At 31.9% G+C, this 18,370-nt stretch overlaps 1 protein-coding gene and 1 long non-coding RNA gene across 2 annotated transcripts; one reads left to right on the top strand and one right to left on the bottom strand.

The window, feature by feature from the left end:
• Nucleotides 1-199: 199 nt before the first annotated feature.
• LOC134718863 (uncharacterized) lies at nt 200-8,024 on the top strand. The gene is made up of 3 exons (XR_010107462.1): nt 200-879; nt 5,214-5,388; nt 7,670-8,024. It is a non-coding gene; the product is annotated as an uncharacterized LOC134718863 (long non-coding RNA).
• LOC134718862 (uncharacterized) lies at nt 2,551-7,682 on the bottom strand. Its single transcript, XM_063581683.1, has 2 exons — nt 5,275-7,682; nt 2,551-3,786 (listed from the first exon to the last, which is right to left on the bottom strand). Exons 1-2 carry the CDS (start codon nt 7,657-7,659, stop codon nt 3,754-3,756), a joined length of 2,418 nt encoding a protein of 805 aa, XP_063437753.1. The 5' UTR covers nt 7,660-7,682; the 3' UTR covers nt 2,551-3,753.
• Nucleotides 8,025-18,370: the final 10,346 nt, after the last annotated feature.

Genomic DNA, 18,370 nt, shown 5'->3' with positions numbered 1-18,370 from the left:
AGTTTTGTTTTCAACCGACACTCATTGTCTATTTCTAGATGTAAGTCAAGATATGAGGCCGACATAATTTTATCTGTAGTATCCTTTATCTTTAGTGCGAAGGGATAGATGCGTTCCACATAGTTTGAATTATTTAGTGAAAGAACATCATTTATTCACAGGTACTTGAGGACAGGACCCTATAGGAGCCTTGTGATGCCCCCCTCCCCCTTTTTTTTTTTTTTTTTAATCGAGCAAAAATATCATTATTTTCGCTTATATTCAGCTCTCTGTATGCTATTTATCACTTCAAATGCAAGGAATACTATCAAATACCAGTTTCTAAAATTTGGGGTTTCTGATATATGTATAGGCGGAAAGGTAAGTCACTCAGGTTTGTTTACATTGAGGTACTGCTCGGGATATTTCTTGAAATTTTCTATTAAATTATGTCCTACCTGTTCCAATATCGTATTTCTTCTTCGCCATATATATTATCCTCACTGAAAACATACATAAATAATCAAAATACAGGTATAAAGTCCTCCTCTGGGACACTTTTCACTCGCGATTTGAATATTTTCAACCACATTTTAGTAGAAGCTACGGAAGTGACATCGCTAGCGACATCTGTGCGGTATTTTCAAAAGGGCGGTAACCATTTCACATGTTACCTATTCTGTAACTCCCTCCTAAATCAAGAGAACCATAATCACTCCCGATCGATCGATTTCCGAATGGCAATGACGACAACGGTAAAACGCGAGAATTCCGAATATATTTTGCGGGAAATTTTATAACAACAGACAACAACAACAATAATGGATGAAGACCAGAAATTCGCATTCAATTTGGCCGTTAATGGCCATAATTTACTGATTTCAGGCCAAGCAGGCACTGGTAAGACATTTCTTGTTGAGAAAATTGTTGAATTTATGAGATATAGTCAAAAGAAAAACGTCTCTATCGTGTGTTCAACTGGTATCGCTGCCACACACTACGGCAACCTAGGTGCACAAACACTTCACAAGTGGTCAGGAATAAGGGACGGAAGGTATTTAATAGAGGAAATTGTTCATTTACTTAGAACAGATGAGAGATACACAGTTGCCAAATCCAATATTGAATCTGTTGAAACTTTAATTATTGATGAGATTTCAATGGTTAGCTCTAAAGTTTTAAATCAGGTCCAGGTTTTGTGTAGGCAAATTAGGAACTCTCCAGATATATTTGGAAACATTCAAGTTATTCTTGTAGGAGATTTTTATCAGCTTCCACCAGTTTCAAATGAACTGTATGGTGACCCTGGCAACCTCTGTTTTCGTTTACCATGGTTTGAGAGTTATTTCCCCCACAAGATCAATTTACATATTGTACACCGACAAGACGAACATAATTTGATAACATGTATTAATGAATTAGAGGTTGGGGATCCTTCAGATGAATCAGTAGCATTTCTACAATCATTAAATAGACCTCTGCAGGATGAAGCAGGCAGTGTCCAACTTTTTGCTAGAAACATTGACGTTGATATGTTCAATTATAATAAACTAAATCAAATACAAGGAGAGCTTCAAACATACCATTCAGTAGATGAAGGTTCTGCACACTATATAAACAAGTTTTTAGCGCCAAAGAATTTAGGGCTAAAGGTAGGGTGTCCTGTTATGTTGATCAAAAATCTTAGTGATGTTTTAGTGAATGGTGTTCGTGGTATTGCTGTTCAACTGCATAATAAATCTGTTGATGTTAATTTCAAAATTGGTGAGAAAATAGTTACGGCAAATATTGGAGCAGAAATTTTTTCCACTTATGATCCTGTTGGGAAAATTATTATTGCAAAGCGCATTCAACTGCCATTAAAATTAGCTTATGCACTTACAATTCATAAAGCCCAAGGTATGAGTTTAGAAAATGTAACAGTAAATTGCCAACACAGTGTTCAACCAGGTCAATTAGGTGTCGCAGTGGGAAGAGCAGTGTCTGTAAATGGTTTAAAAGTAGTCAATTTCAAAAAACATCTTTGCAAAAAGCATCCAGGATATGTATTGAACTTTTATGAATCATTCAGTGTAGGTGAGCTTAACCAAGATTTAACATGTTGCCGAAATAAAACTCAACTTGAAAAACTTTCATATTCAGAAACTGAATCAGCTTCTAGTGATAGTGATGCATGCAGCAAAACATTTGAGAAAGATTTTATTGATTTTGATAATGATTCAGATTTTTCAGATTCTGAAATAGAAAAACTTGAATTTTTAGATACAATTTTAACTGATGACAACCAGAAAGTATTCTCTACTGATCCTCTCCCTTCAAAGCTGGCCTTTGACAATGTTTTATTAGAATTTTTGGATACCCCTGCAGAAGAGCAGATCTTATATTTTAAAGAATTAATTCTTAAAAACTTTAATTTATTCAATGATTGGTTTGATCAGCAGGCATCAATTATTGATGACATAGGGCTGAACTGCTTCCCTGAAGATAAGGATAAATACACTCAGAAGCATAGGAATGATTTTTTTATTAAATTCAATAAACACATAAATTCAGAAGAATAATAATGTAGCACTTCTGTTCTGCTTAAAAAGTATGAACTACAAGAATTGAAAGGTCCAGCTTATAGACTTTTAACATCTGTATTATTTTACATTGAAAGAAAGTTTTTTGAAACTTTATCTTCTCATCTGCATCTGACTTCACCTGAACCCTTACCTAAACCATCTTTAACTCAAGAGTTAGATCCTGCTGGAAAGGGCAAAATTAGATATATCAGTGGGTATGTGATTGCAAAATTAAAGCACAATTTGTCACAGAAGATAAGAAACTCATTATTTGCAAAAGGTAAAGAAAAGGAACTGAAAGATTTACAAAATAAAATGAACATTTTGAATTCAATGTGCTGTACCTTTGGTGAGTTAGTAGATGTATCTACTGATAAAACTAGTTTAGATGAAATTAAGCGTAAACAAAATCAGCGTGAGGGACTAACAAATATTTCTGACTCTGCTTTTGATTTTTTTCAAAAGCTTGAAATTCAATGCCGCCAAAAATTGACCCATGAAAATTTAGTCATATATGGTAAAAATTTGTATAATGATTCTTTAAAGCAACTGTTTGATGACTACGAGTTATATGAGGCATGGTTAATGTGCGTGACCTCATCCGTTACCACCTCTTCTGAGGATGAATGTGAGAATGACCATGACATTCGCACATTACTTAATTCCATGGCAACAGCTGTTGACAACTTTCTCATTTTATTCCAGTCAGTTGTGACTTTGTTTCTGAAAGTAAGCTTGAGTCAGTTTAGAAGAGATTTTCTGGCTTTTTTAAAAAGAGAAAAAGGAAAGGCATTGAGAAAAAAAGTGACTGAAAAGGGAAAGAAATCTATCAAAAAGTTTGACATGAAATTTTATACCGAAGACAAATCAACCAATAAACAGTCATCCTTCTTGCGTCTTAAATCAGAACTTCTTCAGAATCCAAAATATTTAAATGACTACTCTTTCACCAAAAAAGACTTATTACTAATTTGCAAAGACATTAAAATTAAAATTTCCTCCCAGAAAAGGAAAGAAGAAATTACCAATGTTTTGGCAAAGAAAATATTAGATAGTGATACATGTATTGAAACTCTAAATATACCTGATTCTTATGAACCTCAGCCCGGACCTAGTGGGATCTCTCAGTCTGTGCCTGTCTCTGAACAATCAGTGCATGATGACATGATTGGGCCCTCTGGCTCTCTACATGTTTCTTCTGAACCAGAAACTAGTTTGTCTGGGACTGCTCCTTCAACACTGACTAAAACAAAAAGGACAAGAAATTATGGCAAAAAAAAATCTAAAGGAAAGGGGAAAGGAAAAGGGAAAAAAACCAAGAAAGTAGAAGAGACAATAGAGGATGAAAATTGTGCTATATGTAATAAAACATATATAGACGGTGAAGATTGGATTAATTGTGATGTTTGCACATTATGGTTTCATCGGCAATGTGTTAATTTAGAGGATGAAGCAGAATGGGCATGTTTGACTGAGGAGGACGGGTCATTCACTTGTCCCTTGTGCTTATAATAAAGTAAGCAAGTATACTTGATTATGTTAAGGAACTAGATAATTCCAAGTTAAAAGAGGGGTTAGAGAAAATAATTTGGAGGGTTTTCTTTTTTTAATACAAACTCATTTTGAAATTTCTCTCAAATTAAGAATGATGGTTGAATAAAAGCTTCTGTTAATAATGGATTTTTTTTTGCAATAGGAGGGAAAGGGGTATGGTTCTTTAAAAAATATAGCAAGCCAAAATGTTGTTTTTTTAAATGACAGCTCTTTCACAAAAAAGACTTATTACTAATTTGCAAAGACATTACAATTACAATTTCCTCCAAGAAAAGGAAAGAAGAAATTACAGATGTTTTGGCAAAGAAAATATTATTTCAACACTGATGTCCAATTGATCCAATCTTCACCATCTATATATGTTATAATACATCTAACACAATTTTCATTTTATTAACTTGATTCTTTTTTTCAGAAAATGTGTGTGTGTGTGTGTTTGTGGGGGGGGGGGGGGGAGGTGATTTTTTTCCTCCTTACTCTTATAATAAAAGTAAACCAATAATTACCTTTTAAAGAAAACAAATCTCAATAAACCTTATTTTGAAATTATAAGAAGATCTTTTGAGCTTCAACCATTAACCCTGCCACATTATGTATGTACATTGTATGTGCCTGTCCCAAGTCAGGAGCCTGTAATTCAGTGGTTGTCATTTGTTGCTGTATTACATATGGGTTTTTTGATATTTTTTTGTACATAAATTAGGCCGTTAGTTTTGTCTTTTGAATTGTTTTACATTTGTCATTTCTTGCCTTTTATAGCTGACTATGCCGTATGGGCTTTGCTCATTGTTGAAGGAAGTATAGTAACATATTATACATGTAGTTGTTAATTTCTGTGTCATTTGGTCTCTTGTGAAGAGTTGTCTCATTGGCAATCACACCACATCTTTTTTTTTATTCAAACTACTAAATTCAGCATGTTCAGTATGAGTAATTTGTTCTGTAGTATTGAATATACTTTTTCAATCTAAATTTGAATTATACATGTATCTCATCACTTACAGTACTCTCCCTTTCATCACACAAAAGCGCCATAATAAATGGCAGCTAGTAATGAAATTGTTCTTATTTATTTTATGCATGCATTATATTTGTGACATTTCTTTTTAATTTCAGGACTACATGAAAACAGATAAAGTGTACATAATGTATATATTGGAAGTGACTTATTTTATACCTTTACTTGATTTTGTTGTGTTGGAGGTTGTGCTGTATCACCACCAGTATTTGATTTTCTTGACACTGTTGTTTGGCCCAAGATGACGGAGTTCATTGCATGACAGTAACCAAGGTATGTAGGATTTGTGTTGGCGCCACTATGTAAAGTGCGCTGTTGGCAAAATACGTTCTCAATAACGTCACTATTTAGTCTACTGGGGATAACAGAGGCATTGTTGTTTTTTAACCTATACTGACAATATTCTTCAAATCCTAAAATACATGAAACTATGTCCTGCCTGGTTTGGTGAGATATCATACACATTTCTTTTTGCTTGACAGTTGTGTCCAATTGAATACTTTTTTCCCATTTAATGAAAAAATCCATTACATCATGGTTCTGTCTTAATCTGTCATCACTTAAGTCAGTTATAGCCCTATTATCCCTAAAATTTGCTATCAGAACACTTGTATTTGACAATAATTTGACAGTAGCATTTAACATAGAGCCTGATTCTCCCAAAGTTTGTTGATACAGCTTCATCAAATGATACATATCAGCATTCAGTACATCTTCTGCTAAGTGATTGCGCATTTTTGCCTCTGATGTCAGATAAAAATGATCTTGTGACAATTTATGATGCACTGGAAAGGGATGGGTTGAAATATCCCATGAATAAGCCCTTTTGAAATGATTCCATTCAATAAAATTACCTTCAAACTTCATATGTCTTTTACATTGAGATTCACTTCCACTTTTTAAGATATTGTTCCTAATTTTTTTAATAACATGAGAAACATCCATGATGAAACTTATCTTATCATTACTGTAAATATTATTAAAGGAGCATGTTACTGGTTTGGCAGAACTAAATTCAGGCATTAAAAGCTTAAAGAGGTCTCTATTAGTCTGTGCCCCATCAGTGCTAACAAACATGATTTTAAACCCAAAGTTCATTAACCTATTCACAGATTGCCATACTAATAAATAGAGTTCATGTCCAGATGCAGTGCTTGCAGGAAAATGTGCGAAAGGAAACCGAAAACCTGTCGACCCTAGGAATACAAGTTGAAGTGCATGACTCGCTAAAATTCTTTCGTTCTTGTTGGATTTCAATTTATCAAAAACTACTGACTCTGGAGATAATTCAGTAAATCCAATCAATTCTATTTTTCCATTTATCTTTTTTAACTGTAGATCTTGCTGAATCGACATTTCATCAATAATGAGCCCACCTTCATAACCCTCGGGTGGTATATTTTTTAGCTTGGCCTCATTTGCCATCCAATGAAGCATATCATTATTTATTCCAGCTTCTTGATTTACAGTATTTTTAAATCTTTGTAGTAATTTCTCAGAAGGGAGGATGACAAACTGACTATTTCTAAGTTCTGTATACCCCTTAGGGCTTCTGCACCATAATGTTAGACACAGACGAACGATGTCTCTGTTCCAACGCCTTCCATGTGGGTTTCTTTCAATTGCCATTTTCTGCGACATTAAAAATAATTTCATTTTATCACTACATTCAGGGAAAATTTTTGTTAGAATTTCTGACATGTCATTATTATCTTCTGTAGATAGTATTACATCCTGATCTGTATTTGATCTTATGCAAGTTGCATTTGTGGAATTTAAATTCTCATTCAAAGGTTTTTTCGTTGTTTCTTCAAGTTGAAAATTTTTAACAATAACTGCTTTTTCCAAACATTTACAATGCACACATGATGCTGATGCTTTGTGTGATTTTTTAAATGGGAGCACCTTTTGACATAATTTTGACCTGTATCTAATTTGTTCTGAGTTTTCATCAAAAAGTTTTGAAACATGCTCTTTTAAGAAGTCTTTATTTTGCATTGACTCATCAACTTCCTCAACACCATTACAATAACGCAACTGTCTTATTATTTCAAAACATGATGGTAAATTAAATGTTTTGTCTACCCCTAAGCTAACAGGGTCTATCTTTTTACCCATAACCATTAAAGTCCAAGTTTGGTCCAATTTTAACTGAGCTTCAGTAAGCACCTTCAATCCATTTATTATGGTTTTGTTAAAATGACCTATAGTTATACAGCTTAAAGTTTTTGATAACAAGACAAAATCAATGGGGATATGTGTTCCAAATGTGCTTATATCTAGCACAACTGGTGTATTAATTTTCCACTTTATACCAAAGTAACGTTTGGTCATTTTGCACCAGTTACTTTTGCTGCGTGCATTTTTCACCTTCACATTTTTATATATTTGTTTTATTAAATTTCCAACTGATGTCCCTTCAGCTGCAGTTTTTTCTTTAATATCTATTAAATCAATTGATTCATCTATAGCCCCTTCCTCAATGTTATCAATTATCCAGTTGAACAAATTAGACTTATTTGACATTTCATTTATATTTGTCATTCTTTTTCAGTTCATAATTTTGCGCCAAAACAATTACTTAAAATATATTCGGAATTCTCGCGTTTTACCGTTGTCGTCATTGCCATTCGGAAATCGATCGATCGGGAGTGATTATGGTTCTCTTGATTTAGGAGGGAGTTACAGAATAGGTAACATGTGAAATGGTTACCGCCCTTTTGAAAATACCGCACAGATGTCGCTAGCGATGTCACTTCCGTAGCTTCTACTAAAATGTGGTTGAAAATATTCAAATCGCGAGTGAAAAGTGTCCCAGAGGAGGACTTTATACCTGTATTTTGATTATTTATGTATGTTTTCAGTGAGGATAATATATATGGCGAAGAAGAAATACGATATTGGAACAGGTAGGACATAATTTAATAGAAAATTTCAAGAAATATCCCGAGCAGTACCTCAATGTAAACAAACCTGAGTGACTTACCTTTCCGCCTACACATATATCAGAAACCCCAAATTTTAGAAACTGGTATTTGATAGTATTCCTTGCATTTGAAGTGATAAATAGCATACAGAGAGCTGAATATAAGCGAAAATAATGATATTTTTGCTCGATTAAAAAAAAAAAAAAAAAGGGGGAGGGGGGCATCACAAGGCTCCTATAGGGTCCTGTCCTCAAGTACCTGTGCATTTATTTAGCGGAAAGTATCGTTAAGGAATATCGCTAACTTCTTATCTTTCTTACTAAGAAGTTCCTGCATGAAGTCAGCCTCATGATAATAAAGAAACAAATCGGCAATTAGAGGGGCACGATTTGTTCCCATTGGAATGCCGAAAGTCTGTTAAAAACACGTCCTCCGAACGTTACAAATGTGTTGTCAATCAAGGAATTAAGTATCTTGATAATATCAATTTAAGGTAATTTTTTGTTTGAATCAGAGTGATCCTTTACAAAGGAAGATTTATCCCTCTCTAAGACAAGATATTTGTATCTACGTTGGCCCTTCTTTTTTTTATGAAGCAAAGCAATACCAATTCAATACTCTTTCAATTTGTCTTTTAGTTTGGAATGTGGAATACTTGTGTAAAGAGTAGAAAAGTCAAATGTTTTAATTCTATTACTAGATGAAAGAGAATTTAAATACAAAAAGTTGTTGTATCGTTAACGTTCATGCTTACTGATTGAAAAAATAAATATTCAAGTTGAATTGGAAGAAGAATGTGAGTTACAATATAAAATATGTGCTTACAAAGCGTTTTCCTGGTTTAATTTTGCAAACAATGTTAAAAAATCCTTTATTCAAATTTATTCAATATTGATAAAAAAATTGGTGTCAAAATGGTTAGTTTATTTATAAACAATATCCTTTTTTTTTTGTAATATATATTTTTATTATTTTCATATTATTCTCAAATCTCACTCTACAAATACAGATTTACAAATAGCAATAGACTTAAAGTATATGGTTAACCATTGTTGTTACCAATAATTGAATACTAGGTTAATAATACACTACAGAATACATCTTCATTGAGCTATATTTCTTAATAATATCATGAATATTTGACCATTTTTCTTTAATTTTTATTGCTTTATTGGTCGAGCACAAACTTGTAGAGACCATGTCAATTCTATAATAATACCTAAGCCATTCAATTGCTTCAGCAACAGATGGGACTGTAAATCTAACTCTACATTTAGTAAACACATCTCTTCATTATGAGAATACATGTATTGATAATATCTTTATATACATGATATTTTACACACAATATTATACTTGATAAGATTGGGTGAAATCTTATTTTACATACTTCTTCCAACTTTTGAAAACAATTAATCCAGAATGTTCGGACATATCTACATTAAAAAAAGAGATGTATATATGTTTCTTTTGTTTTGTACCAAATGTGCACAATTCTGTTTCACTGTATTTACACTTCATAAGTAAAGTATTTGTTCCCAGAATTCTATGGAGTAATCTGTATTGGAATACCTTTAATTTGGGGTCTTCTGTTTCAAGTAAAGGCAGACTAAAAAAGAAACTCCATTCTTCGGCCAGGATATCTATTCCCAATTTTATTTTCCATTTCTCTTGTATACGAGATGGGGTTACCTTGATTTTATCTAGAAAAAAATTATAAAAATGTTTTGATACTTTATCCACTGTTTTCATTACGGTTACAATTTTGTGACCGATAATGTCTAGTTTGAAAAATACTTGTGAATGAATAACATTTTTCCATTCCTTTGGGAGGACAAAGATTAGTCCATAGAACAGGAAAGTTGTTTTTATATTATAGTTTCTGATAAATTCTTTAAAATTGTAAAATTCTCCATTTTCCTTAATGAGATCATTTATGAAAAATATATAATTCTTTACCCAACTATTATAAAAAGCTGTTTTTCGATCAATTATATTATTTTCATTTAAAAACAATAATTGAGACAAAGTTTCACTCGAGGCTGTGGTCAGAGGTTCAAACAGTGAGGCCCATGCTGAAATTACATTTTGCCAAAAAGGGTTAAATTCTTCTTTAATTTTATTGAGTGCCGATTTTGATAAATGCAACATATTTTCTCCACCATTCATTTCAAGAAAACACCTTCCATGATGAATAATTTGTGGGGTTTAAAACTTTTTTTAACCCGTGATAGCTTAAGTGATTTTATAAAGTATTTAATATGTTGCATTTGTACCGCGCCATCCTAATAATTTGAAATTAGTATATTTCTTTTAATTTTGACCCCTTTACCATCCCACACAAATTTGTATAGCAAAGCTTGCATCTGATCTGCTTTAATATATCTGGGGATGGATCAGGTAAAACAGTAAAACATTGAATTAAAATTGGTAGGGCAAGAGTTTTCACAACTACAATTTTTCCATATATAGTAAAATTTCGAAATAACCAATCACTTAAGAGATTTTTTGCTTTTTGATTTTTTTCTAAATAATCATCAACACATATATCAACTTTTGATAAACAATATTGAATGCCTAGGAGTTTTAAATTTCCTGAGGGGTTCAATATTATTTATTTATCTGTGTTTAGCTCATCACCACAGCCCCGTTTTGCCACAATCCATATAACTTAGGTTTTTTTCAAATTAGCCTTCAAACCAAAGGAAGAGTAAAACAAGTCTATCTTATTCAGAGCACTGTTTAGCGATTCTTCACCATCGTCCAGGATCAAAGTTGAATCATCAGCATACTGGCTAAGTAAAAATTCAGAATTTTAAATCTTATACCATTAATGTAGTTATCATATTTTATTGATGCACTAAGCAGTTCCAAACATAGAATAAAAAGATAGGGAGACAAAGGATCCCCTTGTCGTACCCCCTCTCTAACGAAAAAGTCAGATAGAAAGCCATTATTTTTAATATTGTCAAAAATGAACTGATTGAAAAAATGGCAAGTAAAACGGATTTTTTACCAATCATGTGTATATATTACTTCAATTCGTAGCAAATTTAAAGCTTTCTCCAACCTTTAATTATTTTTGTCGAAAAAACAGGATTCCATTATGCGTTAACTTTGTTTAACGTTATATTGCAGATAAAACATCCAATCCATCTGAATACTTTGGAATAGGATTTGGCATCGCTTTGGCTGCAGCTGGTTTTATCGTTTTGATAATTGTGATAATGATTTGGAAGAAGAGGTTCATTTTTAGGTAATATGCAAAACAATATATTTTTTTTCACTATGATAATGATAAAATTAATTTTAAATGTTTCTATCCATATTTTTTACGTGTAACAATGACATACAGTTTTTAATGTGTGTGTCATTTGGTATCTTACGAAGAGTTGTCTCACTATCAATCATACCTCATCTTCTCACATGTATACTCTATTAAATAGGTGTAGAAGAATGAACATACGATACTTACTGGATATATAATAATCCCAAACATTTATAGTCCATCCGCCATATATAGAAAATCGTTTACTGCCTTGCGTCAATTCTCGAAAGAGGAATTTTTCTAAATTTTATTTTGTGCAACGAAAAAAGCATACCGAAAGAAAATGTTGTATATAAAAGCTAGAGACAACTCATTAAAGATACCTAAATGAAAACATAAAATATAGGTTGGTTTTGATTTTTTTTTCTAAAAACTAAATTTAAACGTTTGTTATTTGTTTTAGAGACAATGTGTTAATCTAATATTATAACATGTCCAATCCAACAAAGATCAGTGAAATAAATTAAAAACTTTGATAAATTTTAGATAAAGCACTGTTATATCTCGTAAAATGTGCATACAAGTGAAATATGAGAATAACGCTTAATAATGTTGGTTCCCCTTGAACTGCTTTTCTAATTCTATTTTCATTAAAAACACTTAAACCTAGGAAAGACAGTAATTGGGCCGACTCATTATATGCATACCCTACACATTTAAATTAAGCAATTTTGTTTAAATATGAACTGTTCTGCCGTAAACCTATTTAGTACTTCTTCACACTTTTTTCTGATTATATATATATTTGAGTTCCTGTCCATGTCCTGAACATGGCGTATCATAAACTAACTTTCAACTGGATTAGTAAATAACACTAAAGTCATGCCTGCACGATTACTGGTCATGCTATTCACTGAATGAACGTGCAGAGTGCTGTGTAATAATATTTTATCAAAAATAAATAAAAGTTAATGTACCCTAAGTGATTCAAGCAACATGAAGAAGAAACCTGTCGCAAACTCATTTCGTGGCTGGGCTTCTAAAATGTCGTATATGACTTTTTTGGCTAAAAACACTTTTTAACACCAATGGTCTGGGCGGGAGAAAATATTTGGTATTATAAAATAGCATACAGTTAGACCAATCAAAATGTGTGAAATAAGACATATTACAAAATTGCCAATGTCAGTTGTTTGTAAAGTTTGCTTCCAAAATGTTGTATGAAAACTTGAAAATCGTTGTAGAAAGGCTTTGGTAAAACAATAATTGTACATTTCTTTATTTCTGTGAAAATAATTTAAGTTCTTGGATAATCCAGATATGTCAAAGTTTTTATTTCACTGCTATTTACAAAAATGTTTAAGTTCATATACGACATTTTGGAAGCATGCATTTTGCCAAAATTTTCAAAGCCTGTTTGTGAGATATTTTTTTCTTGAAAAATTTGTGATTTACAACATTTTAGAAGCCCAGCGACAATTTGATTTAAATGTGCGTATAATGTTTTCTTTTTCAAAGAAAAGTCTGATCTGTTAAATCATTTTACTCTAAAGTTTGCTAATTGATATGCCCCAATTAGAGGCATTATGTTTTCTGCTCTGTGCGTCCGTTTGTCCGTGTGTCCTGCTTCAGGTTAAAGTTTTAGGTTAAAGTTTTTGGTCGATGATGTTGAAGACCAATCAACTTGAAACATAGAACACATGTTCCCTATGATATGATCTTTCTAACTTGAATGCCAAATTAGAGTTTCTATCCCATTTTCATGGTCAATTGAACATATGATAGTGCGGAAAGGGCACCCGTGTACTACGAACATATTGTTATGCTAATCTGCGTATTCTCTTTCTTTGTAGAAAGTATGATTTGTCAAATACTGGTCAGCAGAATCCACATGCACAGTATGAAACAGTGTCGAGTATCAGTATATCGAATTACCACGAATATTCATCCATTATGGCGTCTACCGAAAGTTTTACAAGAGATAGCTCTTCACTGGGATTAGAAAATCCACAATATGAAAATTTACCATAGTGAATATTTGTTTTGAAAAAAATACTTTCCAATGTTATATCAATATTATATTAGTTTTTCATATAAATTACACAGAATTTTAATCAGATGAAACATTGTTTTTTAATCCAAAAGAGTCTTCTCGTATATTATTCCAAATATATATAAAGGCACTGGAATATATGGAAGCAAAATAGGAACAACCGACTCATAAAGAGCAAATTAAATAACAAAATCAGTTAACTACTATAATGTATTTTTGATTAACTTAAAAACTCTCTTTTGCATGCATTTCCTTATTTGAAGATTAACAATAATAAGATGGTGAAATGATTTCATCGACACAGAAATTTATATCTAATATTTCAAACAAAAAAATAATCTAACAATTAACAAATTAACAATATATAATATTTAGTTGTATAGCTAGTTATAAGGGAACGATAATTTCACTTACAAAAAGGCGGTTTGGGGGTGCAGTTTATGTTTTTTTTCCCAAAATTATATGCTGTTCCCCAGTTTGATAAACAAATATTCTGAATTAAGATTCCCCCATACCTTAAAGTGTTAAATTTGAAAAAAAAATATTAGGATCGAAAACTAAATAAATTTGTTCGTGTAATTGGAGGATAAACTAAAACAAAATACTGCTTCTTCAGAAAGACACCCGATCTCACTTGATAATAATAAATTGTAATTAGGGCCCTTGCATTGAAAAAAAGTTAAAACAAACAATTTTCCAGAGTAAACATGTCAATTAATTAATCACATTATCTTAAATTAAGACCAATGAATAACGAGTTGAAATGAAAAAGGTTAAACAGTATTCAATGCTGTTCTATATTATGCTTTCTCACATCGAAGAAGAAGGAAACCATATAAAGTGAACTTACTATTTCGGAAATGAATTAAACAAATACTTACCACAATATAGTAATAACAAAATGTATATATTTTTAATTTCAGTTTATTACATTCAACACAAACTAATGTAGTAATAGGCCATTATTATTAATTTACTTGATGTATGTTTATGAAAGTACAAATGTATATCATCACAGTTAAAACGCACATTATACAAACAAATATTAATGATCATTGCAAGAACAAACATTTGCAATTACTGATGTGATAAATTTCAGGTGAAGTGTGTGTTGTTGGTGGCGGGTGTTTTAAACAATACATGTATTCCAAAAGAGATCTTTTTAAAGTTTCATGTTAATTTATATGTATCTATACACGTACACATATGTTATGAGATAAACATTTCGGATTTTTTACCTTCAATATCCACTACATGTATTAATGAAATTATATCTGCTGTACAAGAGGAGCAACAGATACCAGAGGGATAGACAAATTCATATCTAAAATTGCATTTGTTGTATATTAATAAAGATCAGTCATCATAACATTATTGATTTTTTCTTTCCATACTAGAGCCGTATTAAGAGGCATAATTTATATATCAAATCAACCCCTGAATTGCAGGCGACTGACTTGGGACATACATTTTTTTTTGTACATACACTTGGTTAAACATTTTAGCCGGCGACTACTCATGTCCTTACATATGAACATGATAGAAGAGCGTTTCGTATGCTTAGTACTTAAGACATCAGTGACGCATGAATAATAAAAATTGAAAAGACCAAGTATAGAACAAATTTGAAGAACATTAAAGAACCCAAATGTGATGGAATCCTGAAATAAGAAACACATGAAGATGACAGAAGTCCGGTCTCATTTATTGAATAATTTGACTTGTCTTGTTCACCTTATGCAAATGTTCCTCAGCGTAGAGGCAAAAGAGGAACGACGTAACTTCATACCACTTATGATTTTTACTTTCGGAGATTAGTTGTTTACTTGGTGTATACACAAAACTTGATTTATTTCCTTGTGTAGAAAATGATTGGTTAAACCTTTTTTTTTATAGCTAGCTAAACATCTCATTTGTATGACAAGCGCATAAAATTGTATAGACACTTATGTGCGAGCTTAACATACAATCGTAACAATGAAAGTTAAACAAATATAACACGTCATATAATCTACAACCACTCTTTTTCAATTTTCTGTTTCTTGTCATCCCTTCTTTTATAAGTTTCAAGTTTCATTTCACCAGGATGAAGATTATTGCAACTTCCGCGGGCATAACATTCCTCAGTGGTATCGAAATTTTCTTGCAGGGGATTTGCACTATCTCCTTGATCTTGGATAACACGGTTCCGTTTATTTTTACAACAACGAGCTCGGAAGTAAATATAGCATTTAAGTATATCGATTGAAATCAAGAAAATCATTGGAATAACGAGAAAAACAATGCAGCCCCACCCAATGGATTGTGAAGATGTTCTTTTGTTCACCGATGATATTTTCTTTCGAACTGTTTTTGAAACAGTTTTCCTGTCAACTTCGATTTCTGATTTTATATTCTTGTTGAAATCCTCCTGGACCTTTTGCTTTACCTCAGAATTTGTGATATTCTTTCCATCAAGGTTGTGCCATTTTGTGTTAATCAACCTCTTTGGGCATTTACATGAAAGTTTCCTTGGTCTCATTCCTTAAAGATCAAAATAAAATAGCATTTATCTGGTTTAATATTTCATTTGTTAACCTGTATAGAATTTTATTTTATAAAAAAATGTTAGTTAACGTGTCATCTAAGTTTTTTTTAATGAAAATTCAGTTTAAATAATTAGGAGGACAAACTTGTACAGATAATTTGATACATTCTTTATGATAGTATAAAAGCGAATTTCTCAGATCTGCAGGAAATGCTTGTTTCAAATTGAGAGTGTATATTATCAAAATTTTACAATGTGTTCCGTAGTTTTCTAGAATGCTCGACGTCATAAATTTCCTACTAGGGACTTTTAAAAGTTTAAAAGATCTTTTCTTTTTTGGCTTACTGTTGTTAAGTTTGCAGTAACTTAAAAATTCCGGCTTTTATATATATCTATATATTTAACGCTACAAATTTTTTTATTTGTGTTGTACCCCTTTCGCATTGACTAAGTCTTACATATGCTATATTGATTGTCGGAAAATTCTTATTTATATATCATAATCTATCAAAATGGTTTATGTTGATTGATACATTTTAATTTTAATTGATATATTTTAATTCTGATTATATGAATCGTAAGACTATATTATCGTACTGGTAAATAAAATAAAATCAAAATAAGGTAGATACATATATTTGAAATGTCCTTCGTTCACGCGATTACTCGGTTCAATTTCTAAACAATATATAATTGAAAAAAAAATATAACATTTAAAAACATTTAGATAAAACAACAATCGAATTTGATCTACAAAGAGGATACACAATACGCATCAAACGTGAAGGGACCATTTTTAATTTTAGTTCATTTATATATTTCGGATTTTAATATTATCACTGAGCTATGGTCGGGTTGTTGTCTCATTGACACATTTACCATTCTCAATTCCATTTACTGCATTATGCTGCCAAATTTATCATATGTGATAAACACAAATATATTGAATAGCGATACAATGAAAAAAATTGAGAACGGAAATATGAAATGTGTCAAAGAACAGAAACCGCCCGACAAACAGAGCAAAAAACAGCCAAAGGCCACCAATGGCTCTTTCACACAACAAGAAAATCTGCAACCGGCGGAGAGATTCCGCTGGTCCCTAAACAAGGCTTTTTATACCTTTGCATATTCCTGGTTCTGAGCATGATCGTTCTTCCATGCCTTTACCAGAGCATTGTGGACCCTTACACGTTCTCGATCTCCTCTGTGTACCTTCGGTTGTATCCTCCCGAACACAGTTTACTTCACAGAACGTCCAGTCATTCCACATACTCCATTCTCCATTTGCTACAACACATCAACGTTCAATATGTTAGCAGCGATTTTTCTTTGCATTTGAATTGAATAAATCTCGCAATTTTTACCAGGAGTTAGTGCTTCGTAATAATAATTGAGAAAGGTACTCAAAGTAGAATATTATTAAGCATATAACGCCATTGATTGTAAGACAAAAACAATTAATAAAACCTTAAAACCTCAGCAGAAGTATCAAAAAGTTTGCATTTACATGTAATAAACTGAATCAACTGAATCTCAACACATGCAAAATAAATATTCCGTACAAATAAATAAAGAAAAGCCCTCATCATGCAACAAGAGGCTTTCACAACGACAGCGAACCGGATTTATTAACATTTATTTATGTCCTGCCAATATCACAAGAACCGATGAACAGTGAAAGTGAAAATCGTCAATATCAAATTTGAACTCGATTTTGTCATCAGTATAAACATATTAAAATTTGAAAAACTTAGGTTTAATGGTTCATGAGTAAATGCACGGACACGACTGGATAAGCCATTTTTCAATCTTTCAAGAACCATTACTCCTGAACGGTAAAAGTCAAAATCATCATTATTGAAATTGACCTCCATTTTGTCATCAGTAACAACATATTAAAATTTGGGAAGCTTTGGTTGAACAGTCCATGCGTAAATGCACGGACACGACTGGAAATGCAATTTTCAATCTTTCAAGAACCATAACTCCTGAACGGTAAAAGTCAAAATCGTCATTATTTAAATTGACCTCCATTTTATTATCAGTAACAACATATTAAAATTTTGGATGCTATGGTTGAACAGTTTATGCGTAAATGCACGGACACGACTGGAAATGCCATTTTTCAATCTTTCAAGAACCATAACTCCTGAACGGTAAAGGTAAAAATCGTCATTATCTAACTTGACCTTCATTTTGTTGTCTGTAACAACATTTTAAAATTTGAAAAGCTTTGGTTGAACGGTTCATGAGTAAATGCACGGACAACATTTGGTTGCCGCCCGCCGTACATCCCCAAATCAATAACCGACATTTTTGTCACAAAAATTCCGGTTAAAAATATGGAACAAAGTAATAGCATTTACTACAGTTGTTATGCACTGTAGTATAACATAAGTTTGTTAACCCAAACATCTATTTATAATTTATCAGCATTTAAAAGATTTATTAATTGATTTTCTATAATATATACCGTT

This window comes from Mytilus trossulus, chromosome 5 (genome assembly GCF_036588685.1).
Source record: "Mytilus trossulus isolate FHL-02 chromosome 5, PNRI_Mtr1.1.1.hap1, whole genome shotgun sequence".
Classification (NCBI taxonomy): domain Eukaryota; kingdom Metazoa; phylum Mollusca; class Bivalvia; order Mytilida; family Mytilidae; genus Mytilus; species Mytilus trossulus.
Note: the sequence above shows the minus strand (reverse complement) of the source record. Positions and strands in the feature narration are given on the sequence as shown.

Excerpts from the sequence above, each read along its gene's own strand:
- LOC134718862 (XM_063581683.1), bottom strand. The coding sequence starts at position 7,659 with ATGACAAATATAAATGAAATGTCAAATAAGTCTAATTTGTTCAACTGG. Across the intron at positions 3,787-5,274 it reads CACAACAAAATCAAGTAAAG|TCAGTGTTGAAGGAGCAGTC; the intron begins GTATAAAATAAG and ends TTTTTGTTTTAG.